Source organism: Parambassis ranga, chromosome 2 (assembly GCF_900634625.1).
Source record: "Parambassis ranga chromosome 2, fParRan2.1, whole genome shotgun sequence".
Taxonomy (NCBI): Eukaryota; Metazoa; Chordata; class Actinopteri; family Ambassidae; genus Parambassis; species Parambassis ranga.
In genome coordinates, this window is record NC_041023.1 from 8199931 (window position 1) to 8223907 (window position 23977).

Sequence of the window (23977 nt, forward strand, 5' to 3'; positions counted from 1 at the left end):
TCCATGCATTCTAATGCGTTCATTCATCAGATTTTCTATACTCTCTATTATCCTGTCAGGTTTCTTACTATCAGTGACCTTGTCACTGGCACGGCTCTGTTACAGCTGTACGGATAGAGCTGATGCTCCATTCTGACCTTGGCCACCTGCGAAGGATTTATCTTTTGCTTTCATTAATTTATTTATATATTTTAGAATTGCCGCACCACATTTGTGTGTTGTCGCCCTCCCTCCTGACTGCACCTACAGTATTGTCTCTTTTTTGTCCACTACCCCTTTTCACCCCACACACTTTCTTCCCCCCCAAAAAATACAAACATTTTTTAAAAAAGAATAATAATAAAAATAGAAATAGAAGTGTTTTGTCATCCTCAATCCCTCTCCACCTCCCCATGCTGTCTGCTGCCCCTAACAGCTCGGTGTGTGTATCATCCGCTGTCAGGCAGAGGCATCACATCACATGGCAGGTTGGCAGGCTGACCTTGTCATGCACTTCCTGGGATCCACTCTGCAGTCTGGCTAATCCAGCTAACGTGGATGGCCACAGAAACATCTGCTATTTTAATTACCAAATGATGTATTCTAATCCCGCTAACTCAAACTGAGTGGGGAATGATTTGTGTGCGTGTTCGTATGCATCTGTCCATTCAAGTGCAGAAATGTGTGCGATTACTGAGGAAAAACTGATGCCTGAGCAGAAACAGAGAAGAATTCTCTTCCCATTCAGGAAGGTGCATGTTCTGGATTTGGTTTGGATCCTGTGATCTGAATGTATACAGATGGACACTCACAAACACACCACCAAACACTCACACACACACACACATCTCCATGACAGGCTTGGATGCAGTGATTTAAAGCCATCCTGACTGTGGTGTCTCCCAGTGAAATTTGGCTGTACTACTTAAAGTGAACCCAGAGAGAAGTAAATACAGGAAAACCAGATGGTCACTGCTCTCCGCTCTGTAAGTGGCAGCCAGAAAATGCTCTGTATAAGCAGGCAGACATGATATACATACTGTATCTGTCTGTGTGTCAGTCTGAGATCTTATTACTATATACATGCTTCAGAGGTTTGAAATGCTCAAAGTTGTCAGGAAGTTTGAAAAAGTTAAGATGCATTGTGCCAGCCCAGTCTCAGAAAAATGCTCCACAGCACCAGAAGTATTAACTTCATAATAATGGCTCAGAAAGATGGAGATTTGGGACCGGGCTTGTGACCAAGGCAACTTTGAAAATGGAACAAGAATGGTAAATACAAAACAGAGAAAGTATAGATCTCCTGTGTGAAGGTCCTGGCCTTAAAATGTATTGGAGTGTGCTGCTGTACGTTGCAGTGCATTTTATCATAGCCCCATGAAGGCTGTGGATTCCCAGCTGCAGGCAAAAAGATACTGAGTATTTCTTTTTTTCTTTCTTTTAGTTCACCTTCCAGCCTCTTTGGAAGTTCCATGTTCTTTGGTTTCTCTGTGCTTTGGGTTGTTCTCCAGATCACAGTGTGAGGCCTGTTCCCTCATCCCAGACGCCATTTTGGCTCTTGCAGAGGTCTGTGTTTTTCATCCAAGCGCTCTGTGACAGAGTGTAATCAAATCTTGGTTCTCTCCTCCTACACGGGACGCCAGACATCTCCCTCTGTCAGCCGCAGGAGATTTGTAGGCTCATCATGTTTTGGTCGAGGCAAGTTTTCTATATAGCCACTGCCAGAGGGGAGGCAATTGGGATGCGGATGGAAGGAGATGCTGTATATGGTGGAGAAAACATATTAAACACAACCTCCAGCAGTTTTCTCAGCCCCCTTGTTTAGTTCAGATAAATCCCAGTGTGGTTGATACCTGCCACGGTGATATATTTGCTCAATTCTTCCATCACGAGAGTCGTTCGCTAGTTTACTTTGTTATGTTTCTGATTACTCTAAAATTTTTAGCTGCAACATTTTTTTAATATTCACCACCAGGCGCTGTAATATAATATGTGTCACTGCTATAACACTCTACCATCCATTCTTAAATGGAAAAGGCGCAGCATGAACTGGTGGCACCATGGAAAAACACTCAGTTAAGATGTCAGTGGTGTTGCCTGCCAGGCCAGGGGTGGTGAGACTGAGAACACTGTTGATTGATAGGTCTGAAAGAGAGGCAGCGAGCGTACAGTGATTATGCCTGCCAGACCTGTGTGTGTGTTTATCTTCAATCTGTGTATTATATGAGCAAAAGCACAGCACGTGAGATTTCGTTGCGTGCAACTGTTGGTACAGTTTTTGTGTGTGTGTAACGGAGTTTGTGTGCAGCTGACTTGCAAAGTGTCATAGTGGTTTAGAATGCAAACTTGGCCAGCACATCAAAAGCAGTGTGTCATGTTGGAACAGCTTTACTCGGGGCACTGCTCACTCACTGAACTTCCCAGCATTTCAGCTTGTTTACAGTGGCACATGCCAAGCCTCCCCTCCTTCTGAAAAGCCTTCAGCATGTCGTTAACTCCCTCCCAAAGGGAAACCTCCATTTTTACCCCCCCTCCTGGGTATACGGCTTGTCAGAAACACAAAAGAAGAAAATTGCCATTGCATTGCTTCGGGGGGTCTTGAGTCTGATTCTAATGCTCTGTTGTTTGTATTATTTGCAGAAAATTGACAGACTTCTGCTGTTTTTTTACTTCTTGTCTCCTCACTATGTGTGTGTATGTGCACAGTGATAGAAGTGGGTGTAGGGTGGGAGAAAACAGAGCTTACAATCACATGTTAAGTCCCTGAGCATTAAAGTAAGCATCCGCATGGTTCAAATAACAGAGAAAGGTGAGAGCAACAAAGGCAAACAGAAAGAAGGAAAATTACTGGAAAGGAGTAAATCCTTTGAAACTGCTGGAGTTTCTGGGATTTGCTTCCAAATAGGTGCAGATAGCATCTCGGAGGTTGTACTCCCCTGACACCACAGCCCCCCCTCCAGTCCTGCTGGATATCCAGGAAACATCCAGGAAGCACAGAGTTGAAGTACCTTAGCTGGCACAGTAACTGTTACAACAGCGGGCTGAAAGAAAAGGAGAGGCAGGAGAAGTCATTATCAGCGTGGAGGTCCTATCAAGAGCTCTCCTAGGGTGGGGAAGTTGGATGGTTGGAAGAGAGCTGGGCTTGAATTTTTGGGTATAGGGAACCAAGCCAAACTGCGAACGTGAGGTATTTATTTTTCTGTTTATTATTTTCTCCTCCTTCTTTAATGAAGTCATATTTAGAGGCTTTCTCCCGCTGTGTTTCCCATCCTACTTTCATGCAAATACATTAGAAGAAGCAGCATTTATATATGTGCAATAATGTTCTATATATAAACGTTACTACACTCTTGGTCTCTGTCACGCACACACAAACACTCATGTCTTCTGTGATGGCAGGCTTCCTCAGGTTGGTAGGGGGCTCCCCTCATCAGTGTCACAACCTGGAGGGTGATGTTTACAGCGTGGGAGTGAGTGATGATGTAAAGAATGAAGGGAGACAAGAGAGGGAGGGCACATTTCCTCCATCATGCCCCCTGATGCCTAGAATGCATCAGAGAGGTCACATACATACAACTAATCTGTTAACAGGAGAGTTCATTGTTTTCAGATCACTGCAATAAAAACATGTTTACAGCTGGAAAACATGTCTGTAAGCCCTCTGTAGACAGAGTGAGATTGAATAAAACGTGAATGTACTTTCACAAAATGGCCTCACATACAGCATCAAATAAATGCTGCTCTACTACTACCTTTTTTAAATCAGTTGCCTTGTGTTTTTTAGTCATGTTTAAAAACACTTTCAAATAATCTTATGACTTCTAGCTCCAATGCCAGAAGGATAGCAGGTTGAATAAAACATCTTCAGTTCTCAAAGTCGCATAATCATGGATCCTGAATGGCTGCATTTCAAGGGTGTATGTCATCCAATCCTTCATTCAGGGATAATTTGTTGTTATCCTCTGCTTCGTCAAATCAAGGCAAAAAAGAGACTCATGCCACCAGACTTTTTACGCAGGAGGCTGGAACTTGTGACCTTCTGTCTCCCAGACTTTGGGTTTTATATATATATATAGAGTGATTAGTGTGGAACCTGACTAATAAGAGAGCAGGAGCACCAGCAGAGATGTGGTCTGGACTGAAACAAAACAAGTCAGCGAATCAGCTGGACAGAAACGAGTAAGAAAACAGACCCAAACACAAAACACATGCCTGCATAGTTGCTTTTGTCTGACAAAAGTTCCCTGTTCTGTGTCTGGGTATACAAACAGTGCAACAACATGCTGGCAAGTAAAGTTACATTTGTAATATGATACAAGGCAAAAGTGTCTTTTATCATCGTAGGTGGCAAAACATGCATTCTCTCTAAATTTAAAGTTTTTTTGTTTTTTTTCCCCAATCCAACACTTGTTGTTTTCCTTCATTTACTGTCCGCCATTTGTTTTCTAGTCCTAGTTTTATAAGAGCCATGTTTCTTCCTTTAATACCTACACATATGTACATATAAATGAAAGTGTGCAGACCACACACGTGCCTCCATGTGTAGACAGATTGGCATGCATGTTGCACGGTCTCAAATAATCCATAACAGCCCGAGTTTATCTCAAACAGCTTCCAGGTGCAGTCAGCTGGCGCGCATTTCCTGCAACATATACATGTGTTCAAACAATGCCCCTTTATACATACACACACACACATGTACAAGTGTACATATGTCTTCCAAAGGGACAAAAAAAAAACAGAAGCCTCCCTCTCTGTCTTAACAAGTCATCTCACCCTGCCGCTGTAATCTTCGCCATATCTGACAGACCAATCCCATCAAAAAACTCGGAGCCTCTTTCATAGATGTCTAATGATGTTTTATCACATTCTCGCCATTGTGTTCACATTTCCCTGCATGTTTAAAAAAAGATTAATAATAAAAAAACACCTTCAGAATACCTGTGTCAGTTAAAGGGGGCGATTGATATGCTGTCTTCTTGGCATATCAACCCCCCCACCCCCACCCCCCTTCATTTCTCCTCTCTCTTCTCCTCATCTCTCCTTCTTTTCAAGATCTTACATTTTCACTAAAGTCCCCTTCTCTCTGTTATCATTCCACCAGAGGCTCTCAAAAGGAGCTTTGATATTGAAAGCAGGCTTGGCATGAAAGGCAAGGGTTTAGGGGAATGTAAATGCTGGGGGTCTTTTTTTTTTTAAAGGATGAGATCTTCCAGTTAACGAACACCTCACCACTTTCTGCACTGCAGACGTTTTTTTCTTTGCATGTGACAAAATGGTGATGAAAAAATAGATTTGTGGATGTCTTTTTGTATAGATTTGGGTCAAGTGAAGTTGATGAAATATTGTGACACAAACTGAGGCAACAACAATATGAAAATTTTATTGAGAGAAATTTGACGCAGGCTGAAAAATGTACCAGCTAAAACAGTTTGAACAGCAATTACTACAATTCTCTGTTTCTGTAAGTATCTTTTTGTGTGTGACATGACATTTTTGGGATAGATAATTCTGCCTACCAGCTACAAAACAAAACAAAAAAAACATTAAATTGTCCTTTTTCTCACTTGTCATGGTTACCTTGTCATCATGTGTCAGACTGATGTAACAGGAACCACAGTCTAATGTACTTGTCAACATCTGCATCTGTGATGGAACCCTGCTCAGAATCCTGCTGTGAGCTTCTGTCGGAGCAAAGAGACTGCAGCACCGTGACTATCCCCCACTCCCACTCTATCTGTGTCTCCTTTGCGCGCTGCCAACACATCACATTCTCACTACCCCTCCTGCGGTCTGTGGTGCTACTTAAAGGGATAGTTTTAGTTTCTTTAAAGTAGGGTTGTATGAGGTAGCTATCCGTTAGCTACAGTAAACGATGGTCACCGTACCATTGAAGCAAAGAAATGAACTCATATAGACAAGGTCATTGAGAAAAAACATATTGTAGACCTAAAATACATTCAAAATATATTATTACAGACCTCAGGCAGCCATTTTACAGCAAGACTGAAGTCATTACATTAAACTATGTCAGACTCAGTTAACAAGAACATTAATTTTACCTTTCAGATATCGAATGATTGTGTTGTGTTGACATAATAGTCATGATCACAATAACATGTATCTAGCAACAGAAAGCTCTACACCAGCTGCTTCCTTGTTCTGTGAGGAAAAATGTTGTTTTGTTGTTTGTCACAGACAGACAGAATTTTGTGGCTGTAACAAAAGCAACATTACTTAATTTCCACAGCAATGTGAATAAATCTTTTTTTAAGTTAGGCTTTGTTTTAGGTGTCACTTCAAAGTACCAACACCTCGAAGCTGTCTTGCAGCTCTGCCAGCTGCTACTGCCCACAACCAGGACAGTCAAACTGTTTGTCCCAGCCTACCATTGCTTAGCTCATTTTTTTTTCTTTTTCTTTTTTTTTTGGAAAAGTGTAGTAAGGGGGAAAAAAGTGTCCAGGAAAAAAAACACACTCTTACCCCTGCACTCTCCCATACACGGCCTTCTTCAAATAACTCCGCTCCTCACTAATGAGTCCCTGGAGGGTTGTACCCTGCAATTGCTCTCTTCAGACGCCATTACAGCCAGTGTGCCTTCAAAGAGTTGGGTGAAACCATTACCATAACTGGGGACTGCTACCTGCCTGCATAGCTTTTGACATTAGCAGTTTGCTAATGGGACTGAATGGTCTTGACTTGGGGAAAAGGAGCAATGGGAGATGTGGAAGTTCATATCCTGGAGTCGGGACTGTTTTTTTTTTTTTTCTCAAATATTTGCTTTGATGTCTCAGTTGATGTAGACTTAGATAATAACAGGCTGTACTCGGAGTACATTGTTAAGCAGTGTTTACTTTCAGCTCCTCATTTCTGCCCCATTAAATTGTGCTCCATTTTTTGTTATCAGCCTCTGCCCTTTCAAGGTCACTGCTCATGATGTAGATAATTCTATGGCTAATTAAAAACTCATCATCTCTGTGATGAAAAGATAATATGATAAAAAAAAATTAATATATAGGCTATAAAACTCCTGGCAAAACTCTGTGACACTATGACGGTGCTGCTGATTTGCTGGTATCCTCTGCCAGCTGACATGATGTGCAGAAGCAAATGTCAAGTTAATGCAGCCAGTCACCCATCAAGTAGGTTAAATTAAATGCTAGGCAGCGGTGTGGAAGTCCCAGTGGTGGCTGTCTCTGCGCCGGTCCTGGTGAGGTTTCTCTTTCTGGGATGGCTAAGGTAGGGTACGAGGGCTCCGATACCCCACCGCTAACATCCTGCTGCATCTGGCAGGTGTTGGACCCATGGGAGCTCTGGCTACGCTCCTCTTGGCCCCAAAGCCCTGCTGGAGCTGTCAGTCGACTCAGCTACATCAATGCTCTTTCGACTTCAAAAGCACTGATGTAGACCTATAAGTCATACCACACACACTGTACACTGAATCTCAGATTTACTCTGATCGCTAACACTGCTGTTTTGATTGTGCAGGCCTGATTGTTCAGTATTTTTGATGATTGTAATTATATATACATATAGTGTGGTGTATGTACAAAATCAACTTCAGCTTACAGCTTTAAGAGAAAAGCTCCTTGATCCAAAGCATTACGTTCGAACATAGTCTGAGTGCAATGCTAAATCTATACGCACTACTTTAGGTGCAACAGATCTTCAGACTTGGGCTGCTTTGTTCAAGGTTTCATACTCTGAAGCTCGAACTGTCAAATTGTTAGCACAACTAATGCTAACGAATCCACCCATTGCTAAGTACCTAAATACTTGATTTGGGTTGATATAGTTAAATAGTGACTACAGATGGTTATTGGTTTACGTACTTTTTTAGTGTATACACATGTGTATAAAGATGGCAGCAATGCACGTGCCATCGCTACAGTGGGGCTTGTTTAGGGAGCCCCCCCTATGGTGATGTTATTGCAGATTATGCATGGGTCATTTAGGGGAGTGGCAGATTAATGACCCTGCCTGTGAGAAAATGTCAAAATCATACTAACTATTAACTGTTAACTATTTTTACTGACTCAACTATTTATCCAAACAACTTCGATGTTGATGCTGCACTAAATGAGAAATGTAAGGGATGTAATGATGGCAGGTTTATTACCCATGGACCTCCGGTCTGATGGATCATCGAGGATTCCCGTCTTCACTTTGCCCTCTCTGTCCGCAGCCCTTTTTGGTCAGGTCGTTGAACAAACGTACCGGTACCAGTTTTTTTACAATGGTTTGTGTACTTTCTCCTATACTGAGGAGGCAATTTCCTTTGCAGCTGTAGTGGCAGTTGTCTTTTGCCTCTTTGTTCAATTAGAGGGGAGGGAGGGCAGAGAACTAGAGGGCTGCGGTAATACTTCTGGTCAAAATAAAAGCTTTTTGCGAAGACATCATGTCATCTATCTCCCAGTAAATGATACATCTTCCTCTTACAGCCATCCGAATGACCTTGTTTGTGTGGCCCTGTTAGTCGTAAGGGAGACTGCGAAAGGGAGTCTGGAAATGAGTCTGGACATTGTCTAGAGATGCAGGCACACACACACAGATAGAGACAAAGAGAAAATGCACTGGTCTCATATTCGACCTGCTGTACACATCAGGGATGCGCTGTGGCACCTTGCATCTCATTAGCCAGGTACTCATTAGACCTGACCTTGCATCACAGCGTTACAGAGCAACAGCCACTTTAAGCAAAAAAAAAAAAACAATAAACAGGCACACTGTTATTGCATGTGAGGGCGGAAGCTGTTATTCCTCCCATAAACATTTTCTCAGAGAATGAAAGTTTGGGTTGGAAGGAAGATTAATATGGGCTGAGGAGAGTATGCCAGCCAAAAGCAGGCTAGTGGAATTTAATGAGTTTTGTGTGCCGGCTGGGGAGCCCGCTCGCGCCACGCTAATTACGCTCTGTAACGAACTGAGATCTGGGGAGCATCGCAGGAAGACAAAGGCTCTGAGCAGTCCGGCAGCAAGTAGCAGGCAAAACAAAAGAGCTGCATGCACACATTTTCAGCCCACGTGGTCAAACGGACACGGCATGCTTACACTTTTCTCCCTGGTTGCCACCCCCATGTTAAGGTTAATGAGATGTAGCCGGAGATGGAGCGCTTGAACCTGACAAACAAGCTTCTCTATTAAGCTCACCAGACACAGGGTGCGAACTCCAGTGGTAGAAAATTAGTTGTGCAGAGATGGTGGGATTGTCAGGATAATTTAATCGACCTCTGTTGACTTTGTGCAGTTCCATCTCCTTAACTAGATAAACAAAGAACACACACACACACACTGAGTCCCCATGATATGCTACACTGCCCCCTTTTGATAAGGAGGCCAACTTGCACTTTTTGATCCCCTTGGATTCGGTGTAAACGAGGAAGTCCCAGCTCTTGAATCAGGAGTGTGTCTCATTCCTTCATTAAGCTGCCAGAGCCTGCGGGGACTCTAACACTCTTCCCACGCATCAGTAGCCACAGTGCACAAACAGCAAACAATCAGGCTGACTTTCAACTGTGACTTTCAACAGAATGAAACCACCCTCGCCTCTTTTTTTCTGCCTCCCTAACTCACACTTGCTCTCATTCTCTTACACCCTCCCTACGACAGTCTCTTTCAACTTGGAAGAAGAATTTGCTCCTGGCACAGTTTAAATGAAACTTGCCCCCTTTCCAATGGATTCTAACCTTTAATATTCTGGCCCTTTGTTGGCAAGTGTATATCCAACTTTCATCATGCAATATGTGTCGTTATCGCCCTGTGGCCCCCTAACCTTCACTGTGAAATGTTTGTGCACCTCTCTGCCTTAAAGCTTAAGCTCCCATCAGATGGGGAGATTGGATTTCAACTTTGACTCATTACTGTATATAAATCATGCTGCTGTAATTTGAATGCTTTGCCAAACTCTGTTCACATATATTACCTTACCTGACATCATACATCAAGTTTTGCCAACGAGCGACAAACCTCAGAATCACCAGGCACCGCAATTTGTTTGTGTGTTTACGGCAGAATCCTGCCAATTTTATTAAAGCCGGGGCGGCCAAATGCGTGACTGTAGACCCCGTCCTCTGCCATGCCTCCCTACTGTCTCGTGTTCTCTATTCCAGCTGATTTTCCCGTGCGGAAAAGCCCCATAGCCCCGTCTGCATTCCTTTCCAATTAAACCAGCATCATCTGATTCCAATTACTCTAATTATAGCAGCCAGGGTTGTGAGTGAGTGAATGAGAAAGAGGAGAGGGAAAGCGAGTGGAACATGACGAGCCTTCACACTTAAGAGAGCTGGAATGCAAGTGTAGCCAGGCAGCCTTAAGGTCACTTCCAATGGCAACAACAACAACAACCAAAACAACAGTAACTAACAACAGAAAGCACTTCAAACATCACAACAACAGCAGCAGCAGCAGCTGCAAAAATATCCGCAAACGCTCACTGTATCTGGTGGAAACACATGATAGTGACAGAGCATGTAATCACACCGCTTAACAAGGTCAGGCTAATGGAAGGACATGGGTGTTGTTAATCACACGATGACGTGGTAAACATTAATTCCCTTGGTTTGTCTTGTGGGGGGACATCGTATAACAAATCCCTCCTCCCTCGCTCTGAAGTCATGCTTGACACCTGCAGGCTCCCTTAGCAGCGATCTCTGTTGACATTACACAGAATGGCACCGTTCATACGCTGCTGAGCTAACAGCGCTGTGGGTCATCATGATGGTTTTCACAGCCGACTGCCCAGGAGGAGATGCCAGGGCGCCGGACTGCCCTGTTTTTAAAGACCTGTTTGGAGATGGTAAACACATTTCTCTTTCTGTAGGGCTTTCTGACTCCCTTTGTGCCTCACTTCTCACAGTGCAGCATGTAGATACCAAAATATCCGTTCACTTACTAACTTTTTTCCCACAAATATAATAAGAAAAATGTAATACAACAACATACAGATACATTGTCAGGGTCTGAAAGATTCACATACCCAAAGGTAGCATTTTGTCATCGCTTTCAGGCATAAATGATACTTGTGATACTGAGGCGATACTTTTCAGGCAGCAAATTGTATTGCAGAAAAGGTGGGTATTGTAACCAAGATCTAAATCATGTTTTTCTCTCTCTCTCTCTGAAACGAAACCTGTGAATTAGCTGTAACTGTGATAATGTCCTCCTGAATGGCAAAGATAAATGACGGAGTGATTATGGAAATCCTCAGACCTGCAGGGACATGTGTGACAGTTAATTATCTGAAGACATAAAGCAGGCGTCGACATCAGATGACTGATGTTTATTCAGTCACCTCACGTGTGGTTTTCCTCTCTTCTCCCACTCAACCCATGATGACCTCCGGATAAGGTGACCCTCTTCCATCTTGCAGGAAGCTTGTCCTCCTCTCCATTTCCTCTCCTTTCTCTGCTTCTCCAGTTCACTCACTCCATCAGGCTGTCATGTGGACACTGATGTCCCTGTCTCTGCTGCCAAGACCTATGACATCTGTCTAGACGTCTTTTATGCAGTTGGCTTACAAACCAGGGACTCCCGCCTCCTTATTACCCAGCAGCCATTGCTCTTCCCTTCCCTCAATGGCTACACATATTTGATATTACCTCAGACACTAGGGTGTTTTTCATGCATGATCATAATTAAAAGTACTGTAGCAGTTATTATTTCTACTGTCCGTGGTATTCTGTTTCTCTCTGTGTCCTCTCTTTGTCCCTGCTCTCCCTGTTCCGAAAATAGGAAGCTGTTGTGTAGAGACTTTTTCAAGTTTTCACAGCGCCGGAGTGATGAAGCCATTGAACTCTGTGGGACACCCAGGGTGGGTCGTTAGTTTGCTTCCACTGTATCATTAGAGTCCATAACAAACACATTATCTCCTGCTGTACCAGCCCTCTTCCAGGCCATTTAGGGTGATAATTAGACTGTAACAAGCAGCCGTCCCTCCTATATAGGTCATCTACCGCTAATGACTGAAATATACAGCTAAGAGACTGGGTTTGGGTTCGGAAACTAAGCGTACTGTTGTTGAGGGGTCAACAGAATCGCTTAGCAAAGGGAAAAGAGACAGCGCTTCTTAAGCCTTAGAAGACCAGTGAGTAATTTAAACAAGTCATGTTGAAAACAAATGTGTCACAATCATACTGAGTTACGGCTGCTGTGTAATAATGGAAATATTTATGTTGAAGTCCAGGTGTAAATTGATAAATTTTAACTCCAGGGGCAAAGCTGTCTACACCAAAGCTCCTGTAGGAAACATATTATGGATTATAGTACTGTATGTGGTAATTTGTGTTCATGTCATACACACATGGCTTTGGTCTTGTAGGCTTAAAACAAATGTGACAATATGATATATACGATAATTAGTTTTGTTAACACTAGTTTTTATGATCAAACTCGATTTATAGACAACACCGAACATTTTCCAGTATTTAACATGTATTTAATTATACTGAAAGTTTTGCTCTTCTGAAGTTGGAGGCCTAGAAAAATAATCGCACAAGATAATAACAACTAAGAACATAAGATCTGAGGACCTGCGCAGGCTTTTTGCCAACATTGAGTGAGACTATAATGAGTGTCCACATCCAGGAGCAGGAGGAAAATGAGGACAGGGTTCACAGAGAGGTGAGAGAGTTATGTGGAAGGGGCTGTAGCCGTGTCAAAACAACTTTCAATTTCACAATATGTATTACATTTGTAGCATACAGTACAAATATTACCTGCATAGCGGCAGATTTCCTCAGCACCAAAAATGTATGTATGTATATGGGGTTTATTAACATGCAGTAAAACACTGCATGAAGCCAGCAATGTTGAGTTAACCTAATACATCAGCTGGTTGTTGCTTAGAAGCCCAAACCGTTCAGAAAGAACTGGCACATTCACTCCCCTTTGTCATCCACAGGCTAAGTTTGACTAATCAAGTCACTATTTGTTGAGTGTCATAGACTGAAATCACCTCTTGAAATACGTCTCCATGTCACTGTGGGTCAACCACCAGCCTTTATCTTCACATTGGCAAGATGCACGGTGCTGTTGTGGGAACCTCTAATCTTGTGATCAGATTTTTTTTGTCTGGATGCCTCACATAGTAAATGTTACATATCTTATGTTTGAAAAGGGCACATTAAAATAATTTATTCTGGAAAAAATCGGGACTTTAATTAATCAGCAGCTTTCAGGAACCTGTGCCTTGTGATTGAATAGGGGTCCAATATTCCACATTTTGTATTTGGAAGTCATTGCAACAGCTCCAACAGTGAACCTGACTGATGTCACATAAATGTTGATTCGTTCTGAGTGGCTTTCCCCGCACAACACTTCCATTATTGCTTTTTTATTACTTTTGTTGTTGCTGTTTTCCATTGAGAAATAATTCTTTAATATATATTTCAATATTTCGGAGGCTCTCGCCTTCACTGTGTTTTCATTTGTCTGTACAGATGTGACAGAGCTAAAGCAAAGTGTTTCTGCTGCAGTTAGACATATGATGCTCACATCGCTGTGCAGTTTCACGTGGCAGCCTTAGTGTTCCCCGGTGAGTAGTGGCACATTAAGGAATAACAAATGAGTCCATGACCCAGGGTAGTTATTCAGGGTGTGTTTGTGGAGTAGGCAAACAGCGTATGCTATTTGCTTTGCAGTAGATTCATAAGTGAAAATTGCATTGTGGCTCCATTTGGAGTGCAGGTGATGGAGTGTGGAGGGGAACAAAGAGATTGTCACTCTCCTGGTTTCTGATGATGCTGTACCAGTCTGCTGAAAGGCTCGCACATCCTAGCTGTCATCTTAACACTGAATCTGACGTGTCAACAATATTGTGTCTGCCCGCTTTTTAAACCAGATTAAAAAGGAGCCGTGGCTGCGTGCAGCTGGGTGTAATGGGCTTGTTTATCTTTAGTGAGCTACAGAGGACATGCACCGAGTCATCAATGCATGTTGAAGTGCATGCATGTGACTGTGCATTCCTGCCCATCTGCACACTTTGATCCTCTAACCCGGACAGCCTGGTTAATGCGTTCCTTACACAGACATGTGCAGACTATTGAAGCCACTTAACGTCCACTGCCACGGCTCATTTGACCTATACACCATGGAGTTAACATGTATGACAATTTTATGATGCGGTAAACCCCGTCGAGGGCAGCTTTGAGGACCGTATGTGGTAGTTCTAAGAACAGCGTGTATTGAATGAGACAGGCTCTCTGAAGTAGAGAAGCGGGCGTGCTCTGTGGAATCATGTGGGAATTTTAGCAGTTTTTTAAGTTCATAGGTCAATGTGCAGGATACCTTGTGATCTTGAGGAATCTAGACCAGTGGTTCCTAAACTTTCATAAATGGTGTTCCCCCTCAACTTCAGGTACTTCTTTAGATGTGGTTGCTTCATTGACTCATGCTCAAATCCCATCAAGAATCATTTTTTGGATTTAGACTGATTTTGTTTTTACACTCTGTTTACTACCATTTTCTTCCATTTTTCATGTTAATGCTTGATTAGGTTTGGAAAAGATAACAGATAGGGTTAAAGTTGATATTTTCAAGTTAGTGCTAGTGCTAAAAAGTACTGTCCACGTATGCCTACTGTTAGCTGATTACTTTACTTTACTTGCATGATATGTGGTCATTTGGCTGCAGTAGTCTGATAAGGTGTAGGTGGCATTAACCTTCCAGGAGTACTATATCAGACCATTGTTTTTTGAAAGTGTTTCCTGTCCCTTGTTGTTTTTTTACTTCACTAAAGAATTTCATTGCCAAAAATAATTGATGTGTGTTGACCGGCAGCAGATAAAGGTTTGTACGCTTTGTGTGATAAAAATCAGTGCACCCTTTAACAGAAGAGCCTAACTTTTCACTTTAAACCATGTATTTCTGCCCTAAGTGGAGCAAAGACAATGCAGCTGTGTCCCTGTGGTTCTCCATGGACTTGAATTAGTCCGTGGAATCACTGTATTTTAGACCAGAGTGAAGTGTTTCTAAGTGTGTGGTCAAAGAGGACACGTAGTGAAATAATGCAATGAGTTATAAAGTAAAAATGTGCAAATGTTGTTTTTTTAAATGTTAACAGACAATAGAGACAGACAATAGAAACGTCATTCATAAATTACATATACTGTTGGCTGCCTGCGTCAGAGTTCCTCCTGCTGGTCAATAGTTAAAATCAAACAGCTCAACACCCGTTACACACATGCATACATCCCCGCTCCAAAACCAGAACCTCCACCCCCACCACCGTTCCCCACCTCCACATGATGTCAGCCAGGAGGAATTCAATCTCAGAAATGATATCATGAATGATGCATAACACGGAAAAATGCATTTACCCTGGTGACAACACAATGAGCTGTTGTTGCAAACACCATAATGGAAAAATGCGAAGGTTACAGTGATGAAAATGTATTATGAAACCAGGAAGACATTTGTGAATGTTGTTGGTCCTGAGCTGAGGGAGCATGAGGACATAACCACAGCTCATAAGGAAAATCCTCAATATTTCTACAAAAGGAGGATGAATTTGTCTTGAGGTCCTCAGGGGAGCTTTGGCGAAAAGTATTTTCGCATGCATGTGTGCCTGCCCACTTATGCGTGCATGAGTTTTGTGTCCTTTTGGTGGAGCACAGGGGTAAGGCCAGCGTGCCCGTCTTCCATGTTAATAATGGATTTTTGATATGAGCTCCACATGAAATTTTAATCTCTGGAATATTAGCTCACCGAGGGAGATACAAAATCAAATCAGGGGGTCGTGATTAAGCGGGTGAAGCGCATATCGACCCATTTAAATTCACATTAACCCAGCATCAAAATGTATGAGCCATGACATTGATGGCAGACATAATTTAGTGGTGTTATGTCTGTTTTGCAAAGTAAAGGTGTGATCTGCCCCAACACACATCTGAAATGACACAAAATGATACTTGATGTGCTGTGAGGCATCCTTGATGCTTGTGTTTCCTTCCTCTATTGCCAAACCAACAATTAACATCTTTCTAACAAGTGTTTACCTGATTAAGGTTTCCATTTGGGGCTCTAGACCTCCAGTTAATAAGAGTATAGTTTATTTCTAATCACTGCTGGAGCCATTTTAAATCGAAAAGATCAACCCCATAATCTGGAGAAATGTTTTTATTAAAGCTGTAATGTGAGATGTGTGTCTCCCTCGGCCCTGTAAAGGAAATACACGAACACTGGTGATGTTTTTTTTTTGTTTCTGCTTCAATATTTTCTTGTAATTTTGCATTTACTGTCTTGTAGTGGTGCAGTTAAAGAATGTATGAAATGCCAGCTTGTGCCACAGCTCTCACTGCGCCTTATGTTGGATGAATATTTTACCAGCTATGCCAGCAGAGTGCAGGCCCAGCTGAGAGAATGAGTAAAACAAAGCCCCACCACTGTGTTAGCATACTCAAAGTCTCAATAATGTATCACCCACTTTTGTTCCTTACACAGCATCTATCATCTCAGCATAATGTAAAGTAGCTCCAAAGTCATTTTCCATAAGCAGTAATGGGACAAAGATTGACAGCATGTGTGTGTGTGTGTTTGTGTGCAGAATTCCATGTAGACTGGTGCATGCGTGTGTGAGATTTTGCTCATATTAGATGTAGTGCTGCGCCAGTGTTGTGTGTAATTATGTGAGCGAATGAGTGGAGGTCTTAAAACCAAACTAAACAGCTCAGTGCCTCGGGGTGCGAGGACACACTTAGTTGTCATTGGCTCGGATTGCACTCATGGGAGGAATTCTGTGGCTGAATAATGTGATGTATTAAGATGTTTTCTGCAGCAACGTATGGTAATTTGTGAGATTTTTATTTAATCAGGTAACATTGTATTCCAGCCAAATGGAACATTCCGTGAGCAAGGTGAACTTGTAATCTGTTGCTGCTCAGCTTCATATTCTGCTCTTTTTATCTTCTGATAAAAACATGAAAATAAACTTTGTGCTCTGTGTGACAGTAACTTTTTTTGCTGAAAGGGCTAGTGAGAGGTTAATTAATGGGCATTTTCTTAGCCACCATCTGTTGGTGAGTGGATAATGCTGTTGCAGCTACTCTGACTGATCAATCATGTGAGCATCCTAATGTGAACAAATGAAATAATTGATCAGTTTGCTAGCTTACAGAGAGGATGATTACAGATCAGGACAACAGTGTTGTTGCTGTTGTTCAGAAGCTGAGAGTGGAGCAAATCATATTTTTATTCATAGAGAATCATGATTTTAAAGTGCTAGATGTGCAATACATGTCACACTTTCAGGAGAATTTTATGTACCTATCTGACTCCTACCTACAGTTTTATGTTTGTAATGGATATCAGATGTGTTATGTGGGATGATTTTGTTACCATGGCAATGATACATGAGACAACTTTGCCTTATTTAACTTTTATGTTGTTCTTTTTTTAACGCAAACCATGAATTTTTCCCCTAAAACCCGTGTTGATGCCCAACCCTAACCAACTTCCAATGCCAATTTGTATTTCTTCTACTATAGACAAAGCAGCTCTTTCTTCGTAGTAAAGTGACTTTAGCGCTGCTGCACGCTAAGCGGATTCAAATTGTGTATTACTGGACGAATGCCATCTAAAACAATCAATATAAATGAGTTTTAATGCAGTTTCATAAGCATTAGCAGCTGTGTGCCTACGCGGTGTGTTTGCCCTCTCTATCTTAAACCCGTTTGCGGTGCTGTGTAAAGTGTCAGGTGTTTCAGGCTGTTTGTTCAGACATAATATGGTAATCGGATTGAATATGGCTGCCCTAGGTGATGGCACAAATCCGCCGCTTCACAGCCGTTTGTTTCCAACAGAAGGTTTGAATGAGAAATGTGGATTTTGTCAGCACCCCCTGTGAGCAGTAGAAGGACCTCACGCATTACCAGCTTGCGTTCTTGTTGTCTTCCTTTGGCGCTGTGACATGCTGTTCTGTGATTGAGTGCGTCTTGGTTGCAGATGTGTATGCATATGTTGGATTATGATGTGCGTTTGCATATGTCAGTGCTGCTTGTAAGGATGTGTTTGAGTTTGGAGAACAGAATTTAAGCCTTGGAAAGTTTCACCATCTGTCTGTAGAGTCTCACTTTAGTGGATACATGTAGCCTCACTGTGCTGAAAAGGTAGATATGCTGCATTTCATTTATTGGATGCTTAGAAAATCAAACTTGCATTCAAGCCAGAGCCGTGAAGCCTTTTGTGCACTTTGTATCATGTCTCCTGCAGCCTGGCTCTGCTAGCATCTACTGTAAAACGTCTGCGGCGGACAGCAACACACCGTGATGGGAACACAATGTAATGTTAAGTCTTGGATGTGGATGGGGCTTGAAGCTGAGTGTCACAGAGGGCCCTGATAACAGACAGAACGGCAGAGTGTGGAGGAAGCATTTGACAACAGCCTCTACAAAAGGGAAAAGTAGAATGATTCTCCCATCCACTCGTAAGTGAAAAATGTTGGGAAGCACTCATCAAAGGGCACCAAGCTGCCCGGCTGACTTTGCCTGTTGTTGTCTGACCAGCTGACTACCCAGCTGACAGAATGATAAGTCCTTTGTAGTGCTACCTTTTTGTCTCTGAATTCTCTGGCTCCACACAAATTAAACTCAAGCTTTTGAAGTGAGTTGATGCCTCTCCCCCTCTTCTCCAGCTCCCTGTTCTTCCATCTTTCCTTCCACTTGGTTGGCCTGCTTGTCTTCTGTCTACATTCTGCAAACTCAGGCTCCTGCAGACAGATCTGATCCTCAACCTATATACAAGAGAACAGGAACAATCCCTCTGGCATCTGCAAACTTGTCAGCAACGCATCCTCATAGCAGCAGAAACACAACAACTCCTGCTTCCTTGCAGTTTTCTCCAACTAGAAAACGACACATAGCCCCATTGTCTTTGGCTTTAATTGTGCTGCTTCAGGCTGCTGGTTAGTCACACAGCAGGCCAATGTAGCATGCCTGAGGGAAGAGAGTTGTGTGTTGTTATACCAGGGACTGACACAAACACACACATACAGGTAGAGTGTGTATCAGTGCTCAAAAAGCCCTGCAGTGCCAAATACACCTAGAGCTTTAATTTCTTGAGCATACTGGATGGGGAGAGATGAGAACAGGGGTAAAAACAGAAATGCAGGAAGGAACTGGAGGAAGGGGAAAAGATGGAGTGAATCTCTGAGATTTTGGTTTTTTTTGGGGAGCATTGACACAAGAACCAGGGCTGCTTCCATGCAACCTCGACATGCCCCCAGTCAGGACACACATCTACCTCTTTAACTTTTATCACTTAAATGGATACAGCCCTGAGAGCCCCATAGGCAGAACCAGAGACTTCTAACGTCTGACGCCTCTTTTCCCTCAAGCACTGTCAAAAGGCAACAAGGGCTTCCTTTAATGTGCTATATCTGCCTGTCATGTCAGCTGCCTCCACGCCTGTCTTTCTTTTCAGTTTTCTTTCACCTTTTGCACGTGATCTCCCTTACCCAAATCCTCGCAATTTTTTTTTTCTCACTATAATAAAACGCCCCCCCTCCCCTGCAGCATGGTAATGTTCTCAGAAATTACAGTGAGGTAAACAGAGCAGGGTGTCGAAATGAAATAACTGCTACTGGGGCTGTCAGCTCTAGCGAGGGGGCCATCCGTCAGCAGGAAATGACACGTCGTCCACCCACACACCCCCTCCACCACATCCCCTCCTGTCACACACACACAGTTGGATTTCTCCCGTCCTCCTGGTGGCAAGGTGAAGGAATTATGCTCATCAAAGCCCCAGCGCAGCCTGGAGCCTTTCCATTAACCTTCGAAAATGTTGGTCAATGAAGAGGGGACAGCCACACGAGTAGCAGCCGGGCTTCTCAGAAACATAAAGCACAAGTATATACAGTATTTTTAATCGAACAAATGTGTGTGCATAATTACTCCAATATGGGATATACACAGGTACGCACAAGCACACACACCTCAATTACCGTTTCATTCATAGCCTGACAGCTGAGCGTGTGCCGAGGCTGACATTAAAGGAAATTAAATCTCCTTGTGGAATGGCCCAGCCCATCTCACCTCCCGTCAAAACACCCCAATTTCCACTCCTCTCCGTAACCTTCTCATCTGGGTATTTAGGGCTTTGTGGTGCGGAACGTCATCAAAGAGAAAACTTAGCGAGGCGGCCGTGCATAGATGAGGCCTCCCCGTGATAATCCATCCTCCTCCCTGCAAACGGAGCCCTCTACTATTAACCCACGCACACAAATTACCGCTTCACATTCTGTCGCAGTCTTTCACCGTGTCTCATGCCTATAGGAGAAAGTGCTTTCATTCAGCTGTGCATGCATAAACTCCCTCATCATTGGCTTAGCCCAGTGAGTGAGTCAGTCAGTTAACTCTTTGATCCAGACCTCCTCTCTGCATCGGAATACGAAGCCCATTTGACATAATCCTGAAAAACATTGGCTCACATAATCAGTGATACTCAAAGGAAAGCACAGCTGCAAGGCTACACACACTGAAGGGACTTTGCAGAAAAGTGACATGTGTACACTAGATTTTTACAGGCAGATTTAATTAAGCCTCATTCACTCCCAAATCCTGTGTTATACAAACTCATGTGAGCCTCTTCCTTGTGTTCTGATGTGACAAACCTGCAGAAGATGGAGTTTAGTTAGGTAATTGAGTTCCTGGATAAAGGAAAAAAGGCTGTGGTCTTAGGCACCAGCTTCCTTCCCAAAGGTTTTAATCAGATCAAGCATGTCCTGTCAGATAAGGCAGCTAATTAATCAGGGGAGGGACCAGGGTTCTCCTGACAGATGGAGAGTTGGAGGCAGGACGCTGGTTGGAGGCACTTCCTGTCCACCTCCTTAACCTCATCCTTCCATCGTCAACAGAAAGCACAACAAGACTTTGTGAAGCAGGGCTGCCTGCGGTGAATCACGGAGTCTGTAAAGATTCTCAAAGACAGTGTTTATGCAGCCTGCATCTGAAGTATCTCACAACCCCCAGCTGAGAAAGATGACAGACTTCTGGATTGAAGTTGGTGTTTACAGCTCTACATAAGTGTATGAAATACATCCCCGAGACTTTGTTTGAGGCCAAATCAACTCTTTTTAAAGTAAAGTAGTCCTAAATTACATTATTACATTACAAGTCTGCCTGTGCTTTAGAAAAGAGAAAAAAAAAACTAAAAACTTAAAATTAAATATCCTGTTTTCCGAGTAGAAGGTATCAGTTCTCGTGCTTGCCCTTGGTCTTCTTCTTCTTTTTTTCTTCTTCTCTGATTGTGTGTTTATTAAGTTCAAGAGACTAGACTTGGCTTACTTCTTTTAATAGCCTTCCACTACTTACATGTGTGTGTAACAGGCTAAAACTTGTTTATTTGAGCAGTAAATTTTGGATTTTTAATTGTGTGTTTGTCATTGGTGCTGACTACTGCTGAATGAAAGGTTTGTTGACAGTCTCTGGCTGGCAGCCTGATTAGAGACCTGGTGGACTGAGACATTTGAAAAGTATATGCTAATGAGCATACAGCGTTCAGCATTGTAAGGATGCACTTTCATGCTTGATTTATTGACTGACTGACTGACTTCTAGTTAGATGACTGATTGACTAGTGGGGCTGTTTCAAGCTGTTCTACTGTAGAGCTCAGTGGGCCCATTGTTACCTCAGGCTCAACCCACCACCAGCTGTGCAGCCTGACGTAGCTAGCAGTAGCCTCTGGGTACTACACTGAAATTGCTGTTGTACAATACACAGCTTCTCTCTCCCTTGATCTCTAAACATACCCCATTAAAAATGGGTTAAAAAGAAACATGCAGATGACTCACAAGCTATTGTGAATATGTACAGCATGCAAGATTAATACTCATATAGATCCATATTGTAGCCAACGCAGTCATTCATTGATGCATGCACAGCCAGGGGCGCAGTGAATTATTGATGCGTCCATATTTCATTTGTGCAAATGACTGTGTGAGTGTCAGGGAGGCCAAATGTCATGTGAGGTTAGCCTGAGTTTAGCTGCACAGTTGGCAACATAGCAACATGTTATGCGATTGCTCATGACACAAAGCTGGTGCATTATTTCACACTTCCTACAACTGATTGTGATACATTATTTCTAACAGCGTCTTTGCTTTTCCTTTTTTCCTCCACACCTCGGGCTCTTCAACCATCCCTGCCCTGCAGCAACAAGAGCAGGACCCCACCAACCTGTACATCTCCAACCTGCCAGTGTCCATGGATGAGCAGGAGCTGGAGAATATGCTGAAGCCCCTGGGTCACGTCATCTCCACGAGGATACTGAGGGATGCCAATGGTGTCAGCAGAGGAGTCGGCTTCGCCAGGTAAACAACAGTAATGACAGCAGTGTGAGATGTCAGTCCTTTAGTCCGTGTGTGAAGTGCAGCTCTAACAACCAGACCGTTTCTATAATACAGCACTCCGCCAACACGTATCTTACCAATTCCATTTTGTAATTAGGCTTAATAGTAAAAATGGTAAGTCTCTAGAGAAAACTGAGGTCACCTGGGTGACGCACAGTAATTAGGTTAATTTTTTGGCTCCCCCCAGAGCCATAGAACTGTTGTCACAGGTTTAGTAAATTGAACTCAAATTTGAACCTATTTTAGTTCTTCTTTGACAGATGCACACATGAAAATACTGTAAGTAACTGAAAGGACACCCAGTCGGTGAATTTTCTAGCATAGCACCCTCCTTCTCTTATACACTTAGTCCAGCCAGTGTGCAGAAAACAGATACCTTCTTTGTAGAGGTATGCTTCTGCTTCCAAAAAGGGCTTATCAACGGTAATTACATCACAATCTTCAACTTGGGGGATGTAGTAAAGTTCAGTCCACATTCCTAGGTGGCAACCATCACCATTGCGGACTTGTGGACTGGAGTGTTGTCCTGTGAGCTTCCTACACCGATTTCATCATGATTTCTTTTCCCTATTACTGTCTTAAGAGATCCAATTTGCAGAGAATAAAGGTTTGCATGGTTAAGGCTGAGGCTCAGTGTTAACTTAGCTACCTGACACAGAAAGAGAACAGAAGTTATTGACTTCAAACTTTTCATTTAGGGAGAACATGTAATAAGAGATACACCAACTTATCAATCAGCCCTCATGTCACACTGCAGTCAGGCTCACACTTTACGCGCAGTCTTAAAAGATACTTCTAACCTTCAGGCAGTGGAAACTTTGAAAGGTGATTTGTTTCTTCTCTAAGCCTGTTTGACTGTGTGTCTGCCAGTGGATGAGTTGTCTTTGTTCATACCTGTGCTTCAGTGTGTGTGTGTGTGTGTGTGTGTGTCAGTGCACATCTCCATTAATGGATGCTTCACAAACATTCATGGATGCTGGCAATTACTCCCATATCCTTGCAGTATAGTCACTGCTGCTAAATTTACAAGACCAAGCCTATCATTGAGCTGTTTATTTCTTTTTCTACTTAGAAAAGTTTCCACTCCAGCTTGTTAATCCCCCAAAGTCATAAACTGTTCTGTCCTTGTCCTCGACAGCAGCCACCAGGCTCTCATTCCTCTCCACACATTTCTCCCCTGTTTACCCAGAGGAGGCCAGTGACGGCCACAGAACCGCCATCTTGCAGGGATTTTTCTTAATCACCCGCTCTAGCTGAACTCCTCTCCTATTCCCTGCTCTATTACCAGGGGTTACAGCAGGACAGACAAGCACAAACACACACACACACACACACACAAACAGCCACTTATGCACAAATATGCGCAGATACTTAGCAACTCGCACACATGCTCGCATGCACATATATCAACACACCCTCTGAAAAGCAGGCTCTCACACGTACACTCACAGACAGGTAGGCAGCCTCCTGCAGGCCGACAAGCAGAGCACAGCAACAACCTGCCACAGGCCACCTGTTCAAGCAGCCAGTGGGAGGAGGAAGAGCCATGATGGAATGGGAGAGTGAGAGCAGGAGAGAGAGAGAGTGAAACAATAGTCAGGTAAAAAGGAGCTAATCATAGAGGTTATTATAAGGAGAAAGAGAAGGTGATGAGAAAGG

At 43.0% G+C, this 23977-nt stretch overlaps 1 protein-coding gene across 6 annotated transcripts in view; it reads left to right on the forward strand.

Annotated features, from left to right (window-relative positions):
- Positions 1-23977, forward strand: part of rbms3 (RNA binding motif, single stranded interacting protein) — a 217419-nt gene that overhangs the window by 138716 nt on the left and 54726 nt on the right. For all 6 annotated transcript variants that reach the window (XM_028432420.1, XM_028432383.1, XM_028432392.1 and 3 more), the window contains one exon: positions 22122-22279. In XM_028432420.1, the coding sequence (XP_028288221.1) occupies positions 22122-22279 (158 nt within the window). The remainder of the gene's footprint in view (positions 1-22121; positions 22280-23977) is intronic.